Source organism: Eutrigla gurnardus (assembly GCF_963514095.1).
Source record: "Eutrigla gurnardus genome assembly, chromosome: 8".
Taxonomy (NCBI): Eukaryota; Metazoa; Chordata; class Actinopteri; order Perciformes; family Triglidae; genus Eutrigla; species Eutrigla gurnardus.
Genome location: NC_139922.1, coordinates 25,047,580 through 25,069,032, shown reverse-complemented (window position 1 = coordinate 25,069,032; position 21,453 = coordinate 25,047,580). Strand labels below are relative to the sequence as shown.

Genomic DNA, 21,453 nt, shown 5'->3' with positions numbered 1-21,453 from the left:
TGAGAGACGCGACTTTCTTACGTCAGCCAAAACTCTTTGGTTTTTCATTTTCTCTTCGAGGGATTACCAACGTCCCCATGCACTCTGACATCACACAGAAGCAGCCAATGGGGACACACTGGAGTTGTCAGGTGTCCCGCTGCGTTGATTCAGTCTTCAGTCAGACGTTTAAACAGCCTCTGATCAGACCAGTGTCAGTGTTACTGGGCCTGGGGTTTATCCCAGCCGACGGATGGTTTGTCGGGAACGTGTTACTTACAGATGGGACAGCTGTGACTCCTCCCTGCCCGCCATGTGGTTCCCCGTCTTCATCCATCGCAGATTTCACGGTTTCTTCGTGGTGTGGTTCTGCTCTTTACAGGCCGCCCGGCAACAACAAGAGAGCCATAAAAACAAGGAAAAACATGCAAGTTAATTTTTTTATTTTGGAAATACTCGTTGGAGGGACAAAAAACAAAAACTTGAGGTTACCCCCCCAAATGTCTTTAAGATGTTTCTCACACACAGCGATCGGTTGTCTGGGTGCAACGGGAAATCCTCCCCCTTTAAACAGACACCTATGGGTGAAAACCCATAGGTGTCAACAGAATGATGAGAGGGGGGCTCCGATTGGATGGACACCTGGGTCAGACTCAGCATATGAGGTGGTGCAGCTGCTATGAAGGTGGAGCAAACGCATAAAGACATTTCTCGTGATTCAGAGAGCCGTATCTCAATCAGCTGGTCAGTGACTCACACCAGACCTCCTCACATTTCAACAAACCCTTCAGTGACAGAGAAAGAAAAACATGTTATACTACACCTTGTTTTTTCGTGCGTTCCTTTTACGGTTTACGTTATTTTAACGTTTCAGCGAGAACCTGAAAGCGACTAATGCATGTATGTAATACATGAAATAATCACTAAATTCGTGTTCAGGGACGCATATCGTCCATTTTCTCGGTGCTTCAACATCAATGTCAACGTTGGTTTTGTCGTTTAAAGTTTACTCTACGTTAGTTATTTTAAGCCCAACCATCAAGTTTTTAACATAAGCAAGGCAATTTTAGTTGTATAGCACCTTTCAACAACAGTGCAATTCAAAGTGCTTTACTAAAACATTAAAAGCATTACAGAAAAAACATTAAAAAAGGCAATAAAATAAAAATAAATACAAAATAAGTGAGATCGTTTCGTAGCTTAATGTCATCCCAACTGAAGAAAAGGCACAAATGATACATCCGACTGAAATAAATTAGTTTGAAAGTCGTGCTGAGCAAAACTAAAAACATAATTGTTGTGTCTAATGTGGACACTATAAAGTATGTTTTATTTTGTTTGTATGAGATCGTTCGGATCATGTATAGTGTATTCTAATCTAGCCTTTATATTATAGATTCTACAGATTTTTCTCCTGTAATAATCAATTCCCAATTTGGGATGAATAAAGTCCACCCATCTCTCCCATCTATGACATACGTTCAAATGACAGCGCCCTCTAGCCGCCACAGAAATGATGAACTTGAGGAAGTCGTGATAAAGCGGTAACGTTGACAAAGAGGAAGTCCCGACAACAACAGGATCACTTTCCGTTTTCCTTAAAACCTACAACTGTAGTGACAAATTAAGCAACTTGTTCAGACCATTGGGGAAAAAGCAAGAAATATATTCACATATATTATATTGAAATGCACTCCCAATGCTGCTCAGAGTAATCTCAGTCCAACGGCGGCAACGTTTGACAACAGCGAAGTTCTATCATCGCACCGTTTACAGGATCTCACACAGCATGTATGAAGTCTCATCTATCAGCTGTACGATCACAACTTCCCCGACGCATCCATCCTCACCAGGAACGGGCTCAGGCTTGTAGAGGCGTGTTACCCGCTTTCAACATGCACGCCTTGAAGTAGCGAGTTTTAGCAGGAACATTAACAGAGATGCAGCCACTTGGTTCATCTGGCCTCGTGTTCGACGTACATATGAACATGTGCTTATTGTTTTAGATCAAGTCCGAGCCAACAGGGGCCTTTGGATGTTGTGCCAATAAAGCAAATTGAAGTTGAAGAAGGGGAAATGAAAGAGGGGGGGGGGGATATGGAGAGGCTTGGGGTGGGGGGTGCGTACCAGTCAGTGCACTGTGTGAAACGTGAACTGTGTGTGTGTGTGTGTGTGTGTGTGTGTGTGTGTGTGCAGGGGAGGATCCTCTCTCCCTTAAAGCGTCGTCGCAAACAGAGATCAGCAGAGCTGAGAGAGAGAGGCACTGAGGAGGGAACACACACACTTTAAAACACACTCACAAGTGACCTATTGTACACACACACACACACACACTTAGCTGGACTCTGGACTGACTGCTCCAGGATAAATCCCCTCAGGACTCTTGTTTCCCATCATGCACCACCAGTGGAGGGTCTCGGAGCTCCAGGAGGCCCCCTCCGTTCAGCGGGGGGTCCCGACCCGAAGGACTACAGAGGACGGAGCCTCGCGGGGCTTCCGGCCGAGGAGTGGCGCTCCTCTCTGGGCCTGGCTCCTGCTGGCGGCCCTGCTGGTTCCCGGAGCCTGGAGCTTTCTGAACGAGGAGCAGGAGGAGCTGCTGGTGGAGCTTCACAACCACTACAGAGGACAGGTGTCGCCCAGCGCCTCGGCCATGCTGCCCCTGGTAAGGCTCCTGCACTTTTATGGCACCAACCAATAGGAAGATGGAAATGAGGCAAATGACACACAGGCAGGAGAATCTGTGGAGGCTTTGGGTTTTATGTGCACATTTATGGGACTTGTGGGTTTTTATGTGTGAAGACACTCATGCTTCCCAGAGTTTCCCTTCATTTTATTGGCTCGTTAATGGGAACTCTTTTATAACGTTATACAAATGTTGTTTCAGAGGCTTAACATAGCAGAGAAGAAGAAAACCGCAAAACACCTGTCATGTTTTGGGACGTTAACTGGTAAAAAAAAAATGACCTTAAACACCAAAAATGTTGGTGTTGACCTTCAAAAGGAATGGTTCAAGAGGTCGAAGGTCAGACCTGCAGTGTTTGGTCAATACCACAGCAGTCAGAGCTTTACACTGATGCTGACGCAGCTCATACTCACTCAGCTAGACATCGATTACAACACTTTGATTGTGATTATGAGATTATGCGTTTGTGTTCTGGAGGACAAATGGGGAAACACGGCATTAAAAACCGAGCATCATCCACATTAACGCCTGAACACAGCTGCTCCGTTTTCTGCACAGCGTTAGTTGGATCACGACGCGTTCTCATCATTCTAACCCGAAACATACGTTTCTCTGAGTTCCAACCATGAAGTCACAGTTCATCGGCGGCTCCAGGCATTAATTAATTCAGGCAGGCGTCCACCGCAACACAGAGACTTCCCATTTTCATCAAGGCTCTGATATAATTGATTCAGATGAGTTACTGCGAATTGTCCGGACCTGCTGGTCGTCTAATAAAAGGCTGAGATCATTGCATCACATCCACTCGCTTTGTTTTTTCAACAAAACATTTCAGAGAAAATCAGTGTCAAATTTCATAACTTTGTGGTTTGGATCGGTGAACGTGTTAACGACTCTTGGGAAACGACTTAAAGAGACAGTGTGCAGGAATTACTCCCATCTAGTGGTGAAAATGTATTTTGCATTCAGATGAATAGTGCTCTGTTGCAACTACGGTAGCCGTTACGTAGCAACATGTCATCCAATACCACTTCACCAGTATTCTTTCAGGTGATGAGGTTGATATTTCAAACAAAACATGTATAAGTTATTACTTCTCGAGCAAGAGAGTGATTAATGTTGCCATGTTTTTATTGTTTTTTTGGTAGCCTTCCATTACTATGTCGTAGCCTATTGCATCAGCTAACAACTAGACACACAACAAACACAAAAGAATGTTACTAAAGTACCCGGGATCCCCGGGATTAATGCATCAGGGGTGGATGAAAAACGTAAAAGTCACTGTCCGCCCCAGTACAAAACAAACAAAACAAAACCAAAACGAAAGCTTGAAAATGTCAAACAGAAGTTTTCAGTGATAACGAGCAGCAAGCTGTTGACAGCGAGCTGTGATCGTAACCCTCCGACGTCACAGACCGGTCATTATACTTGGAAACAGGCGCTGCTGTCAAGTCTCACTAATGTGATTTTGCAGCACCATGAATCAGTCATTGAGTCTGGGGATGAGCTGATATGTGCAGACCTCAGCAGGTCACTCTGAAACCATCTGCAGGGAAAGAGGGAAGAAGATCAAATCAGCCACTTTATAAGAAGTAGAATGCCGAATCATCGTCGGCTCTGGAAATGTCTCAAAGGCTTGAAATTGATGTCTAATTGACAAACATCCCGAGTATGAATCTGTTCATCTTTCCTGTAACTTTCTACTTTTACACATAAGACAAATAATTAATGAATCCTTAAAAACACCGGCAGATCTTTCAATTAGCATGACATTTTCACATCGGTCCCATGCCAGCTCCAACAACTGAACGCAACATCGTCCCTTCGTCGCTTCGCCATGACTTCGCAATTGGCTCGGCAGCGACATGGATTGGGGCGGTTGTAGCTCAGAAGCAGAGCGAGTTGTCCTCCAATTGGCAAGATACTGAACCCCAAATTGCCCCCCCAAGGGCCATTCCATCGCCGTGTGAATGTAGACCGAGTGTAAATCGCCCCGAGTGGTCGGCGAGCGCTCTGCCTCAGAGGTAGATCGAGAGCCAGTCATCCTCCAATCGGAAGATCTGTGAATCCCAACTCCTCCAGTCTGCATGGCAACGTGTCCTTGGCAAGATACTGAACCCTCGTCCAGGCTCTCTGCTACGACAAGCTGGCTAACGGCTGTGGCTAATGGTTAGCTGTGGCTAACGGCTGCTTCTGTGTTCTCTTCAGTGGGGCTCCTCCCACTGGGGAGAGGCTCCTCCCACTCTAAGTAAAAATACCCAGAGTTCATCATGAAGCTGTGGCAGGCCGACCTAGACTCTAGACTCACTGATCACCAATACTGGATGAGTCACGAACACGAGGATCATGGGAGTTTTCCTTTTGCATCAAGCAGCTAAATAGCCGTAGCGTGGCGTGTTACAGTGCGACATAGTTGTTTTTGAATAATAAAAATAGTCTGTATTGATATTGACGGTTGTAACCTTTTACTCCCATAATAAACAGAATATCTCATGCTAATATGCATGTTGTAAAGTTAATAGAAGAGAAACAAAGAGACATTTGTCGAGTGCAACTTGAGAACGCTGCTGCATAATTTATGAATATGAAAACTCAACAAAGTGAAATCAAGATGTTTCTGCAAAGACTAAATATGTAAGATACTTTTTTATCTTCTAAAGATGTTCTTGGAGACGTCTGTCCACATTTCACTGTAATCGTCTCCAGCTGCGGTTGCTCCTCCGGTCCCATTGTGCAGTGCATTGTGGGAGAATAGTGTCCGTCAATGGCACGCTAAAAAGTACAGCGGTCTCTGAGTTCACTGTACGCCTTCTGACAGGGGACGGGTGTGTCTGGGATGGCAGGATGAGGTCTGGAACAGATGTTGTGGTGAAAGGGAGGAGGGAAATGAGGAGGGAGGAGAGGAGGGGGAGGAGGAGGAGAGGGAAGGAGATGAGGAGAGGAGGGGGAGGAGGAGAGGGAAGGACATGAGGAGAAGAGGGAAGGAGATGAGGAAGGAGGAGAGGAGGTAAGGAGATGAGGAAGGAGGAGGGGTAGGAGATGAGGAGGGACGAGAGGGAAGGAGATGAGGAGGGAGGAGAAGAGGTAAGGAGATAAGGAGGGGTAGGAGACGAGGAGGGAGGAGAGGGAAGGAGATGAGGAGGGAGGAGAGGAGGTAAGGAGATGAGGAGGGAGGAGAGGGGAGGAGATGAGGAGAGGAGATAAGGAGGGGTAAGAGATGAGGGGGGAGGAGAGGAGGTAAGGAGATGAGGAGGGAGGAGATGAGGAGGAAGGAGAGGGAAGGATATGAGGAGGGAGGAGGGGTAGGAGATGAGGAGGGGTAGGAGATGAGGAGGAAAGAGAGTGAAGGAGATGAGGAGGGGTAGGAGATGAGGAGGGAGGAGAGGGAAGGAGAAGAGGAGGGAGGAGAGGCGGTAAGGAGATGAGGAGGGGTAGGAGAGGCAAGGAGATGAGGAAGGAGGAAGCACAATAATTCACTAACACACCACCGTTTGCCATCTTGTTCTAATTATCTTTGTTTTCTAGATTTTTGTGTCCCACTTCAGCCACATCTTGATTTTATTTCTCTTCACCAGTCAGCGGCCTTCCCTGTACGGTGGCCGTTTAAGGACATCATACAGTCACACTTCACTCACATTAAACTGTTTAAAGATGGACATAACCGTTTGCTCACATGCTAACGAGCGCAGAGGATTTCCTTTTTTTTCCCCATTCTTTTCGTCCGATAGCTGGACATCTCTGCTTTATTAGACGTGATAATAAACAACTAAATACCCCGAAATCAACTCTGTCTCCAACAAAACAAAGTTCCCAGACAGCTAAAATTCACTCTCAATTACGTTTCCAGTGAAAGTGTTTTCTTGAATGGTCTCAGTTTTAAACGTTTTGAAACACGCGATTAACGAACAAAACAAAACTCTACAAAACTACAAAGGTTTGAGGCAACACAACTGCTTGGTTCGGTTTAGTAAAAAAACATCATGGATTGGATTAAAATGACTATTAAATTGAAATCAAACAAAAAGGCAAAATAAAAGTTGCAGTGTCCATGGACTTGGTGTCGTTAGCTTGTTACCATGCCAACCACACCACGTCATCAAGCCACGTTAACATTGCTCTTTCAGTTTCCGCCCAGTCGCCAGCGTAAAACGTTCAAACGTTCAAAAAAGACGTTTCTGAACTAAAAACACATTCCTATCTTTCACGCGTGCATATCAATTTAACTGGTGTTTCAAAAGTAGAATCTCAATTATGTTTACGCAAAAAAACGTCTCTTTTTAGTAAAAGGCCGAGTTTTTCGGGTTAAAGCGTGTTACCTTTGGTTTGACGCGGGACACAAACCGAGGCCTCCTGGGTGAGAGTCCTCCTCCCCACGCAGGCTTTCATGAAACAGATTTGTGATGCATCGAATACAAACGTAATCAGGGACAAAAATAAGTTCCCTTACACAGTTTGTTTTGTGGGAACTATGTGCAATAATGTGAACTCAACTGTTTACGATTATATTTTTATATGTATATATTTTTACTGTTTACTTACTCAGTATATCTTATAACTAGTATTAACTTTTACTATAGTATTATTTGTTGTTGTATTTTTTTAATTAAAACTTGAGTTACTGATGCCTCAGCCCTGCTGCTGTAACTCCTTGGGACTAATAAAAGTATCATCTTATTTCATCAACTCACTAAATAATTGCCAAGTATTTGTATTTGTGTTTGTATTGTGTATTTGACTATGGACCAACGAGGGCTGACCGGCTGACCTCTAGACTCCATCTCTGAGATATGAAAGACTATTTTTAAAGTTTTCCGTTCATGAGGGAACATTTTGTGTCTCTGTTGGAGTTCCAGGTGAATCTGGAGGGCAGGTCAGGGCCGGCTGCTTGTTGTGGTTTGCTCAGTGGACCAGAGAGAAGCTGCTGCTGCTGGTTTTAACTCTTTAAGGAAGTCATTTTGAATCTCACTCTCACACACACACACACACACACACACACACACACACACACACACACACACACACACACACACACACACACACACACACACACACACACACACACACACATTCAACAGATATAAGTAAAATGTCAGTCTGCACACATCAGAGCATAAATAGTTTTTTTATTTTTATTTTTACTTTATGTTCTGACATTTTACTTCCATATATGTTGAATATACAGACATGGTGATCACCTGATGGTATTGGATGGTTGTCAATGAGCTGCACAGGCTTGGACTAAGAGCTGGTAGAGAAAACCTGAGGCCCTGATTGGACGTCTGCATCCAACGAGTCGTTTAACACTGTGGCGATTAGGATTCCTCTGAATCTGAACCTTCGGTTTAATTAGCAGAAAGGAGTATTTCAACATCGAACAGAAAGACGACTGCCCTCAATGATGAAACCACGTTGGATCATCAAACTTTTAAATAAGCTGAAAAGCACCGATGAACTTTCTTTTTACAAAAACTGAGCTGAGCATGAATTCTCCAAAGTATCATGTGATGCGTTGCACATCCTCGGGTAACGAGTCAGCAGGAGGAAATTAAATGCAAAGACGGAGGAAGCTAATCTGTGATGTTGCAGCCCCCTCGGGTGCAACAGTCCTCCAGGAACATAGTTCATTGTTGGCCCAATGCTTTTCAATATTGCACATATAGACGGTGTGCATGTTGGCCATCGGCTACGAGACAATGAACACGCACCATTAGTAAGCATGCGACGTTACTTAGTCGGAGGCAGGTTGACATCGTTAGCGGATCGTTACCTTTAACATGTCGACCACATTAAAAAAAAGAAACCAGAAAGAGGCTGAGTACCAGCTGAGGACATTTCAGCCCGGGTTCCAGGAACAGACGGGTGTTTCCCTCTGCAGACTCCAGACTCCAGCTGATAACATGAGTGTGAAGAGGAGGAACGCAACGGGGAAAACGTCCTGGACGACAGACGGGCAGGGAGGGAGAGAGGGAGGGAGGGAGGGAGGGAGGGAGAGAGGGAGGGAGGCGTTGAGCAACAGACTGTTGGGAAAGAGACTCGGAGTGGGAACACAATGTTTAGATAGAGAGAGAAATTAAAATTAGCTAGTGAATGATTGTGTGTGTGTGTGTGTGTGTGTGTGTGTGTGTGTGTGTGTGTGTGTGTGTGTGTGTGTGAGCACCAGGAGAGGTCTCAGCCTGTCTCCGACGGTATGGAAGCCCCGCTGGGACATTTCCATATTCATGTTCTTCTTTGTTTTTCTGCTCAATTGGAAGAACAGAAAGAGAAATAGAATGAGATAAGGGAGGATGGAAGGAAGGAAGGAAGGAAGGAAGGAAGGAAGGAAGGATGGAAGGAAGGAAGGGAGGAAGGATGGAAGGAAGGAAGGGAGGAAGGATGGAAGGAAGGAAGGGAGGAAGGAATGAATGAAGGGAGGAAGGAGAAGAGATGGATGAGAGACGATGATGAGGCAAGAAAGGAGGATTACTAAAGAGATCCGGAGATTAGAGGATGGAGAGAAAGTGAGGAATGAGAAAGGGAGTGTTGTAAAGTTTTGACAAAGATGAGAACAGGAGGAGGAGGAGGAGGAGGAGGAGGAGGAGGAGGAGGAGGAGGAAGATCGGGGTGTTGAACTGGGAGGAAGTTACAGAGACAGATTTATGTTTTTGTTGTAGTCTGCAGAATGTAACGACGACCTCTCCAGTTGGAAGATCAGAAACATGGACGAACACCAGCAAAAAAACAGTTTGACCAGCTCAGATAAATCTGCAGTGAAACCAATTTGGTCAGTTGAAATGAAACAGAACTGCCAAACCAGTTCAGACATACCGGTTTCACCAGTGCAGATGTAAACGGAGGAACCAGTCTGACCAGTTCAAATAAACTAAAACATTAGAAACATTTCCTACATTAAAATAACATTTTAAAAGAAAGGTTAACAAGGAATTAGATATTTTCCTAGATGAAAATTTGGGATTTTTTTCTCTCATAAATGTCGACTTTCTTGTAAATATACCACATTAATCTCAGTATATTAGCCCCTCCTCCAGTTACGTAGGTATCATGCTGGCCCCAATACGCCGCTGTAGTAAACCTTCCTGCCGTGGTTGAGATTCTAAGAAAACAGACCAGTAAAACCAGTCCAGCAGAGGAGGAATGTAACCCTCCTCAGCAGGAGACTCTGGATTTCATCATGTGTACAGTTACTCTGCTGATGCTGGAGATCAAAAATTAATAAGACTAACCCAGAGGAAACATTCTCTCAGCAGCTGGATCAACGCTCTAGTTACATCACGACTCTGCTTCCATCACGGAGGAGGAAAAATGAAAGTGAACACGCGAGCTCACCCAACTGACTTATAAATCTGTGTTCAACTAAACAGATCAGCTGAAAACAAAAGTCTTCATTGTTTACGGGGACAAACGGATCCAGAACGGCACAAGGGGAGTTTATCAATTATATTAAGATAACATTTTAAAATGAATACATTTATATTCTTTGTATTTACAGTGTACGTGGAAACCAGGGTCACATGACTGAAGTATTTGAATGCTCGAAACAACATATGTGCAAAAAACGTCATCAAAAGTAATTTAAAGAGATATCCAGGCATTATAATAAATATATATTAGATATTAATAATAAAAAGTGTGTTAAAATACACACAAATACATATAGATTACATATTTATGCTTACAATAAAATATGGTATGTTCACTTCATTAAAAAAAGCCAAAATGTACACATATCACAGCGTATTGAGGGGTCTACTTTCTGGGATCGTGGAGGGATCTCTGTGTAAAAAGGCCTTGTGTGTATGTGTTTACATGTAAATGACAGAGACAGCAGCTAACTGATACTGTGGTTAGTTCTTCATCTGTGAGACAAAGAGAAACAAAAGTCAGCTGTTCACAGACCAGATGACCTCCAGTATGGCCGACAGAGGTGACCATGTGTGTGTGTGTTTGTGTGTGTGTGTGTGTGTGTGTGTGTGTGTGTCTGAACAAACGTGTGTGACCCGAGTGTCATAATACGAACCAGATGTTGAGAGCCTGGAGAGAGACAGGAATGTGAAGGAGACCCCTGACTATTGTTTGTGTTGCGTGTCATCACTGAACAAATACACACACACACACACACACACACACACACACACACACACACACACACACACACACACACACAATATTGTTCATTCTTTCCGTATCTTAGCAACAGTGAAAGATGTCAGTCTGCTCCGCCTCATCAGGAAATAAAAAAAATATCTTAAATCTCCATTGTTGTTATTGTCAACCAAACAAACATGTCAGTCTGTCTCTCAATACAGTCTGACTTCCAGTCTGTGTAAATCTTTAAAACCACAATTATAGTTTCATAGGTGGTTTCCTAACAGAGCTGCTCACTGTAGTTTTAAATCAATAAAAAAACACAATCTTTGTTGAGATAAATTCACTGCAGGTTGAGGAAAACTCAACAGGTTAATGTACAACTCACTGTTTATACCATGTCGTTATGGGAAGATACTAAATGGTTGTGTTTTCTTTAATTAAAAGTCACGATATTATCTGATAATCATCTTAAAATGGCCGTTAAACATCCAGGAATCACTTTACACTTAATAAACACATCTCTACCATGATAATGACCATATTTATGATTATCCTGACAACTCACAGTGATTCGGATGCGTTGACATTTCCTGAGGCCGGCGGCGGCGAGGTCGGAGATCTGGCTGTTTGTTGCAGCCTGTCAGACATAAACATACACAAACATCAGCAAACAGAATCTGCACGAGGAAAACATTACAAAAACATTACAACCCACAGAGCAGTGCTCACGTTTTAACCGCGTCAGTAACGGGCCTTCACACAGGAAAACAGCAGGTGAAGACATTTCATTAATGAATGTTCGGCTCCACCCAGTGGGCCGTGGCGGCGAGGCAGCTACACCTGTGCTACTCCCCTATATTTAGGGCTGCGTCATAGTTTCGGCATCTACGCCGTGATCTTTGCCTGCTCGAGTCACATGACAGGATGTGCAATGTTGGCAAGTTAAGTCAAACACGCTACAACTCCCATGATCCTCACGATCCAGTCTTAGTGGTCAATGATCTACTGTCCAGGTCGGCCCGCCTCACTTTCATGATGAAGCCACTCGACTCCTTTGACGAGGAGTTGCCGGTCTACCGCTGCCTCCATCAGGTAAGGAGGGTTGACTTCCTGTCAGGATGTCACACCTGGAATGAAGCACGTTAACCAATGAAAAACTAGCAACAAGTCTCCAGTTGAAGTCCACTCTCATCCACATGCCAAAGTACATATTTGTCATATTAAAAAGTTTGCAGTCCATGTAGCAGAACGGAGTAAAACCATCTGGCGTGACGGGAGATAAATACGTACCACGGGCCGGTGTCACGTTGAGAGGTCAGCTGACTGGACGGGTGGGGGATGAGGACTTCCTATTGGAGGAATAAAGCTTGCAGAGCATCACCTCCCGGTTTTATCTGTACGTGAAGGAAACAGGACATAAGTCTTCTTTGGTTGGTTGAATGAAGTCACGATGATTTCCTGACGCAGTCGTGTGACCTTGGCAGTCAGGGTCAAACACAACGTGTTGTTTCTTTACTTTCCTTTTTCCTGCATGTCATCTGCACATTTCCTTGTTATGATATTAAGTGTCATCTTGTTTTTCAAAAATATCGGAAGGCTGACGAATTAACTTCTTAATGTCTCAGAAAACATAATCTGTTCACCAAATAATATAGTATTATTATTATTATAGGATTATACAGATCAGATTAAAGAGGGGGGAAATGAAGAGTTGCTATTGCATTACAATTCATTAAATCTCATGAAGCTAATTTGAAAGTTAATTAACATGAAGACATGAGGCTCCCTCCCTCCCTCTGTGTGAATGTTTGCATCTCTTGTTTTCCCAACAAGATGATTCATGACAGTAAACATATAAAACACAAGTGTTTTATGGTCTTCATTCCTGATAATCAGCTGCACCCACAGGAAGAACTCAAGTCTGGAAAATGCTGCATTCAATTATAAGTTGGAACAAGGGAATTCTCAGTTGGGGTTTTATTAAAGCACATTTTAAATGCTTTACTTTCACACCAGTTTTTTTTTTTTTTGGGCGTATTCTGTTCTCTGTAACTTCCATTGGTTCTCTGCAGAGATGGGATCCAAGCCTGCAGTTGCTCGCAGAGGGCTACGCTGCTAAATGCATCTGGAACCACAATCCAGAGCTGGAGGACACCGGAGAGAACCTGTACGCCGGCACCGGGGCCCTAGACCTCCGGGAGGCTCTGGAGAAATGGTTTCTGGGTGAGTGTGTAGGGTCTGTTTGTAGAACCAAACACACTCCATCTCCAACAAAGAGCAGCCCGAATATAAGTTTCAGCACAGAAAAGTTAGTGACTAGCAGCCAAATGTGTGTTGGAAGGAGACCAAAACCAGAGCTAAAAGAGAGAGAATACTAGTCATCAGGTAGACAAACAAAATACTGTTAATACTGTACCGTACTTTACACTTGTACTTCACTACATTTAAGGGAGATATTGTACTTTTTCCTAGTATGACGCTTTAGTCATTTAGGTTTGGACCTTTACTCACCGCTTGGTTTTATCATGAAATATCTATTTTTCTGACTTTAAATGTGGTATTTTCATAGTGTGGTATTAGTACCTCTACTTTTCCCACCACTGGTTGAATCTATCATCATGTATGTATGTATATATATATGTGTGTGTCTGTGTGTGTGTGTGTGTGTGTGTGTGTGTGTGTGTGTGTGTGTGTGTGTGTGTTGTATGTAACGGATTCCTGTAGAACATCTGGACTATGACTTCCAAAACAACAGCTGTGATGAAGACAAGATGTGTGGACACTATACACAGGTCAGATACAAATACATCAACGTACATATTTATACACACGTTTGTATCTATGGACAGGATGTGAACTGTGTGTGTGTGTGTGTTACAGATGGTGTGGGCAGACACACACAGAGTCGGCTGTGCTCTCCATCTCTGTAACAACATGGAGGGTCTGGACTGGGAGAGGGTCTCCTTCCTGGTCTGCAACTACTACCCAGCGTCAGTACTTCCTTAACTACTACTACTACTACTATTATTACTTCTACAGTGTAAGTACTACAGTAGGGTCTGGACTGGGAGAGGGTCTCCTTCCTGGTCTGCAACTACTACCCAGCGTCAGTACTTCCTTTACTACTACTACTACTACTATTACTTCTACAGTGTAAGTACTACAGTAGGGTCTGGACTGGGAGAGGGTCTCCTTCCTGGTCTGCAACTACTACCCAGCGTCAGTACTTCCTTTACTACTACTACTATTATTACTTCTACAGTGTAAGTACTACAGTAGGGTCTGGACTGGGAGATGGTCTCCTTCCTGGTCTGCAACTACTACCCAGCGTCAGTACTTCCTTTACTACTACTACTACTACTACTACTACTACTATTACTTCTACAGTGGAAGAACTACAGTAGGGTCTGGACTGGGAGATGGTCTCCTTCCTGGTCTGCAGATTTGTCAGTACTGCTATTAGTAATACTACTATTTCTACTACAGTATAACTACTACATCACTGCCACTACTACTACTACTGCACTGCAAATACAGACTACAGCATTACAACAACATTATCATTACAACCACAATTAATTTGACTACCGATGCTGTGATGTTCCACTACTACTACTACTACTACCCTATTATTAGTGCCACCACCACAACTACTGCTTCTTCTACTATAACTAGTATCACTGCTGGTATTACTAGTACTCCAACAACTATTTTGACTGCTGGTAGTACTCCAGTCCTACCGTTACTACCACAACCACTACTGCCGCTGCTGGAACTAGAGCTCCCCCTTGTGGACTGTAACATTCCTCATAGTGTTTGTGTGAACACGTATGAACGTATGTATTTTACTGTACTTAGGTTCATGTTTAGTATGTTGAAGGAGACGTTTTATGTGTCACTGCAAGAAGGAGAAATTAAAATAATGATTTTAACCCCCCTCCCCATCTAATCTATGGCTCGTCTCCTTTCAGACTAAAGAAAACATCCAAAATACACATGTAGCTGTTTATTTTACTACTTTGTCTATTTGCATTGAATTACTGTGAGTATCACCTTCACGGTGATATGTATTCTTAACCGTATTCACCTGTAATCCGTGTGTCTTCAGAGGGAACTTTGAGGACCAGAGGCCGTTCGTTGAAGGCGACTGGTGCTCCAGATGTCCTGAAAACCTCCAGATGTGTGAAAACAACCTCTGCGGTACGACACGCCTACATTTACTTCAGTTTTCATTCTCTCCTTCACGTCGGCAGCACAGAGGGACGGATTCTCCGAGCAGATTCTCCTGTAATTAGATGAGTTTAGCAGAGTAGCAGAGCTCTGAACGCAGCTGTTTCTTGACCTTCAGTTTTATGTTTCCATAAACAATAATTAGTAACAAAACTCTTCAATTGTTCATTGGCACAAATTCAAGCTGCAAAAAGACAAAAAAAAATTATTCCAGATAAAAGATGAGACCTTATCCAGATGTGTACGTACACATTCATTTGTGGTGGGAATGACCAGAGACCCCACGATATTATCACCATCTTATTTTGTGATATGCTTAAGTATTCTGATAACAGGTAATGTAATTTATTTAATTGCAAATGATGCAGTTTGTCAACATCTGTTTGACTTAATAACATAAATTACATCTTTGTTTTGACCAACTTCCTGTCAATCAGCTGACTTTAGTCCATTTACTGAAAAATAAATTGTTAACAAAAGGTTTGAGTTGTATCTGGAATATTAATGGTTTATGCTATAAAAAAATCAATACATGGCGTCCGTGTATTGATACAATATCACCATGTTAATAATATCGCAATACTATGCTGTTGGGATACTTCCCCTCCACCCCTGATACAACATTTAGGAAACGAGAGATTATGTCATGTATTTAGAACAGCTTTTAACCTATGATTAATGTTTTTAATACTGTCTATTGTACATTTTTGCTATACTTCTGTTCTAACCCCTGATCATTGTTTCATATTTATGTTGTTTTGTTGTTTAACCCATGTAAAGTGTCTTTGAGTATCCTAAAAATCACTTTATAGATAAAATGTATTATTATTATTATTATTATTACTTCTTGAAAGTCATCTTTGTGAAACAATCTGAGATAGTAAGGAAAATAATTTTCATCTGTTGCACGTTTACTAGTCGCTGACACAGAGGAGGACGAGGACGAGGACGATGAGGAGATGGTTTTTCCTCCTGAAGCAACATCCGATCCCTCCCTCCAGCCAGATGTTGAGGAGAAGGTTCCTCCTCCTGAAACAACTGATACTTATGTCCCGCCTGCCACCACCACCGTCACCACCGCTGCTGCTGAAGCTGCTACCACTACTCCCAGTATCCCCACCACCACCACCACCACCACCACAACCACCACCACAACCACCTCTGAGGATGCCCCACCATCAGCCACACCTGCCCCAGGCACCCGCCCTCCAAAAGTCCCCTCAACAACACTAGAGAAGGAGGAGGAGAAGAAGAAGGAGGAGGAGGAGAGAAAGAAAACTATAGAAAAGACGGAGGGAGAGGGAAATGTAACACGAAAAAATAAATTTCCCAAGGAAATTAGTGCGACCGGTGCTGCTTCAGTATCCTCACCGTCTCTCCTGTTAGCCTGTCTGACTGGGATCCTGACTCTAAGGCCGTGGTGGTGAGGAGGCGGAGGAGGAGGAGGAAGAGGAGGAGCGTTGATTGCACATCACCTTGTTAACCCTCCCCGTGGTAACAAACACTTCCCCAGCTCTCCCCCTGCGGAGTAATATGGGTCAATTAATAAATCACACTCATAAAAAATTTAAAAAACAGCTGCCATGTTCACAACATCTGCATAGTCTGGTCCGAGATCTGGGTCAAGTAACGAGTGCATAACCTGCGTGGAATACAACAAGGAGACTGCCAGAAAGTGACCACACACTGAAGTAAAAAAAGTGTTGTTTTGATGACTGTTTCACCGCTAACGGAGGAGAAAAAAAAAGGCTAAATGTTGCTCCTTCCCCTTCAAGTTCAGATGGATGTCGGTATCACAAGTGTTCAGTACTGAGCTGGAGTTGGGACGTGTTTAGCTTAGCTTAGCATAAAGACTGGAAAGCAGGGGGGAAACAGCTAGCCTGGCTCTGTGACGGTTAGCATTCAAGCATAATGTCGACTAGCTATTTCTGACGGATGTTATGAAACGATAACTTCACTATATTTCAACCTGGACTGTATTTTTGTCGAGCTCACCATCAACGTACGTCCACTAAAAGTGCTTGTTGTTGCCAACGACAGGAATAAAACCCTCTTGGCGCAAAAACCGGCCGGTGTAGCTCTGCCCCCCACCCGTACCCCCACCCCGGTGCTGCCGCCGTCAGCGAGAAGTCAAGAAAGAAAACTACATGGCTAATTTGGTTAACCAATCAAATACCAGATATTTATTTTCACACTGCTTTCAGCCAATACTTTCTTGGATCAATTATTTGTTGATTACTTACCAGTAGATAATGTGTAAAACAGGGATGATATCAAGAAGAGGAAAAAGATTAAGTAGAAGTTAAAAAAAATTCAAAAAATCCCATTCAAATCAGCCACTTCTTATGTTAAAAATATATTAAAAATAACCACTTTCAACATGTTCCAACTAAATGTATAATTTTCTGGACAATGTATTGTAATATTTGAAAGTATGACCAATGAAAAAAACAGGAGTAGTAACATTACAAAGCAGAGAGAGCTGAAATTAGTCAAATTACAAAAAACGTAAAGCTCTTAAATTTAACACATGGCCGTGAATTTACCCTAAAAAGGCCTATCTCCCATTCTTCATCCCGCCTACAACGCTCTGAGTGGTTCAATTGATTCTCCCAAATGGTGGAAAGTCATTGTTGTGGACCATGTTCACCTGTTTCCCCCTTGCTCCCAGTCTTTGTGCTAAGCTAGGCTAATCGTAGCGTATTTGATTTTTCTCATCTCCAACTGTTAGTAAAACTTCACACAAGTGCCGTTGTTACTAATGTTCCTTTAATGCAAATCGAGGATGAAAAGTCCTTTTTTTTTTTACCAGAGTGGGTGTTAAAAGTCCAGCGTGATGCTGTGACTCATTAAAACACTGAAGCTTCCGATAATTCACAAAGCTTTTCAACCACGAATGTGTTTCATCATAGATGCTAAAAAAAAAAAAGAAAAAAAAAAAGAAAAGAAGAAAAGAACTATTGTTTGCTTGTGACGTTTTAAAACGTTTTAATGTGGAAACAGACCAGAGGTGTTGTGCTGGGAAGCAACCGGGCTGAAGTGCTGCAATGAGGTCAGTTAGTCACCGCGAACAGCAGCCGATCCTCTCAGGTGGTCTCCTCTCAGGTCGCCTCCTCGCGCTCCTATGTGCAGGCTGACGGCGGTTTTTAAATATACAGAATCATCTCAAGTGTTTGTAGTTTTTAGTGAATGCAGGAGAAACGACTGCTGACAGTCTTTGTTGTGTTTCCCCTCTGACGACCCTGCTGCTGCTTCTTCATCTTCTTCTTCTTCACAATATATATCTAGTGCATCATATACTCTCTCAGACTGGAGCTAAAACTGGACGGAGTCTCTGCTACGCTGTCTTAGAAAACAGGAAGGTAGCCTAACTATCTTCAATACCTTTAACAAAGATTGCTGTAAATGTCTTGTATATAAGATTAATAAAGAAATAAACTGTATTTCCTCCTTTTTACAATTCAATGTGTTTTGTGTCCATTTATTATTTGAATCTTTGTTTTGAGTCACAGAACCGATTTCCAGTAAAAGTAACCACAGTGTATAAATACCGTTACAAATCAAAATATACTTAATTTGATAACTTTGATAAAAGTACTCTTTATGCGGAATAACTTATATTGTGTTATCATTATTGATGCACTTTGATCCACTTTAATGGTGGAAAGGTGGAGCTCATTTATATACTGCTGGGTAGTTTAACCTAAAATAATACATCATTTATTAGTTCAGTATATGTTGTTTTAATAATGGATCTGTAAAATTAAAGCTTAAATAAATACATTAAAGTTAGCAATTTCCCTCTAAAAATAACATAATTATTATCAATTATTACGAGTTGTTATCCTTAAATAACAATATATTAACAGGCTATTAAAAAATAAGTAGTGACCATATAATACTAGGGGAAAAAAAGAAGTGATTGCATTGCTTTTACCTCAAACCTCGTACTCTTCAGCGTTTAACTTCATCAACGTTGCAGGTGTTGGTGGTTTGTTTTAGCTCATGTTTCCTGAATCGTGGGAATGGAGGGATGAAGAGGAGGTGGAAGACCTGAAGAGAGAGAGAGAGAGAGAGAGACAGAGAGAGAGAGAGAGAGAGAGAGAGAGAGAGAGAGAGAGAGAGAGAGAGAGAGAGAGAGAGAGAGAGAAGAATGAAAATTAAAAGTTTAACAAGAGGTGGAAATAAAAAAAGCAGAAAATACAAATGTGGAGGAGGGAGAGTCGAGAGAGAGGACAGAGAGATTTAAAGTGAGGGAGAGTTGAAATATTCATTGCTCTCAGGCTATTTCTGGTGCTACATTACTGCATTAAGCTGTGTGTGTGTGTGTGTGTGTGTGTGTGTGTGTGTGTGTGTGTGTGTGAGTGTTGGTTGCATGCTTCTCTGCAGCTTTGTGTTCTTCTATTAAAAAGATCTTGTCTGATTGTATTTCTCTCTGGCTCGTCACTTTGTCTCCTCCATCCATTTTTTTTATTTCAATTCTTGCACGACTTAGTGTGTGTGTGTGTGTGTGTGTGTGTGTGTGTGTGTGTGTGTGTGTGTGTTTCTGATGGAAGGAGATAGTTTGGATTTTGAGGGGAAGCCATCAAAAGGGTTTAATCATCTCTGCTGTGTTTGGAGATTTCCTTATGATCCTATCAGGTATTTTAATGGATCGTTATCTGCAAAAATAAAACCGATCAAAATAAATTAAAAGAACCCGACTGTGTCTCCACTTCCAGCCTGCGAATGTTGCTGTACTGCTGACAGTCGGCCTCTACAGTGCAGCACATGTGACTCTGAGCCCTGACTCACAAGACTCTGTTGCAGGTTCTGAATTATTGACTTCAGACTTGAAGTGGATTGCAGCGTTAGCATCCAGGTGTCAGAGGCCAACAGTGCTATTTGAACCCAGCTCAGGCCCGAACTGTTGTGTGTGTGTAACCTACTGTCAACTGTGCTTAGTGTTATCAAAACTAACTAAATAGGCTAGATTTGTTGTCTGAACCTACACAACCTGAGTGAAGACAGAAAATAATGAGCCAACTTTCTCACAGGAATCAAACCCAGACGCTCCAACAAAACCTGAACGATATAAACATTTCCTCTTTAAAATGATGCTACTATTACTCCTAGTAAATCTTTCAAGCAGAAAGGGAATGGACACGCAGTGGGCATGCAGTGAATAAGCAGTGGATATGCAGTGGACATGCAGTGAATAAGCAGTGGTATGCAGTGGACATGCAGTGGACATGCAGTGAATATCCAGTGGACATGCAGTGAATATGCAGTGAAATCTAGTGGACATGCAGTGAATAAGCAGTGGACATGCAGTGAAAATGCAGTGGACATGCAGTGAATATCCAGTGGACATGCAGTGAATATCCAGTGGACATGCAGTGAAATCTAGTGGACCTGCAGTGAATAAGCAGCGAATGTGCAGTGGGTATGCAGTGAATATCTAATGAATGTGCAGTGAATAAGCAGTGGACATGCAGTGGACATGCAGTGAAATCTAGTGGACATGCAGTGAATATGCAGTGAAAATGCAGTGAGACACAGTGGACTACTGCACGGCCTCTGGTAACATGTTGAAGCGATCAATGTAAAGCTACAAAAGGAGATTGTACAAGAGACAGAGTTGATAAGACTACATAGAGAGAAAGTTGGAGGACAGCAGAGGAAAGTGAGTGAAGGAGAAACAGTCAGAGACCATTAACAGTGACGTGGCCTCTGGCTGCCCCGACTCACTTCCTCTCTCTCACCACGTTTATCTGACTCTCTCATCTCTAAGCAACCCTCCACTACTCCTTCTGGACCTTCTTGCTCTTCTTATTGTATTTGATCTATGTGAAATAAACATTACATTTCAGAAAAAAAACTCAAAAACAAATTGTCTTAATTGTCCTAAATGTCGCCTGAATGTCCAGAATTCTGGTGACTTTCATATATTATGACTGAGGTTTCATTAATGCTGTCACCTGTGGAGGTGGAACCACAGAGAATCCCCATGGCTGCAGCTCTACGGACCATTTTAGCCTCTTTGAGCTCCTGGTTTTGGTTTTGGAGTTGGTGGAGGAGACCAAACACGGAGCTAAAAGGGATAATATTGGCCTCATATTTTAACATCAGGCCAGACAATCACAAAGATTCCAAATTAATTATGATGTTGCTCTGTAGCTGCTTAACATGTGACCAATGAAAGAAATGACTGATGCAGCGCTGAATTTGGTTCAGATTGCTTTGTTCTATAATCTATGTTGTGTTCATATTTATAGCCATAACTCTCCATCTTTCCTCATCACCAAAACAAGTATTGTCTTGCTTACTCGCCCTGATAAATTAATGGAGCAATTGATTACAATTTCTTTCTTGAAAATTCTTGAAATCCCACATTATTTAGGTTCCATGAATGGGTTTTTGAATTTCAGATCAATGTTCTTCATGAATAGATTCATGTTGTTCAGCTGAAAGGTTTATTTCACCTGATGACAATA

General features: G+C 42.6%; 1 protein-coding gene across 1 annotated transcript; it reads left to right on the top strand.

The window, feature by feature from the left end:
* The first annotated feature begins 2,239 nt into the window (after positions 1-2,239).
* LOC311017509 (uncharacterized protein) lies at positions 2,240-18,460 on the top strand. The gene is made up of 6 exons (XM_084015897.1): positions 2,240-2,641; positions 12,820-12,970; positions 13,472-13,539; positions 13,628-13,737; positions 14,856-14,947; positions 15,896-18,460. Exons 1-6 carry the CDS (start codon positions 2,375-2,377, stop codon positions 16,402-16,404), a joined length of 1,197 nt encoding a protein of 398 aa, XP_083872023.1. The 5' UTR covers positions 2,240-2,374; the 3' UTR covers positions 16,405-18,460.
* The last annotated feature ends 2,993 nt before the right edge of the window (positions 18,461-21,453 follow it).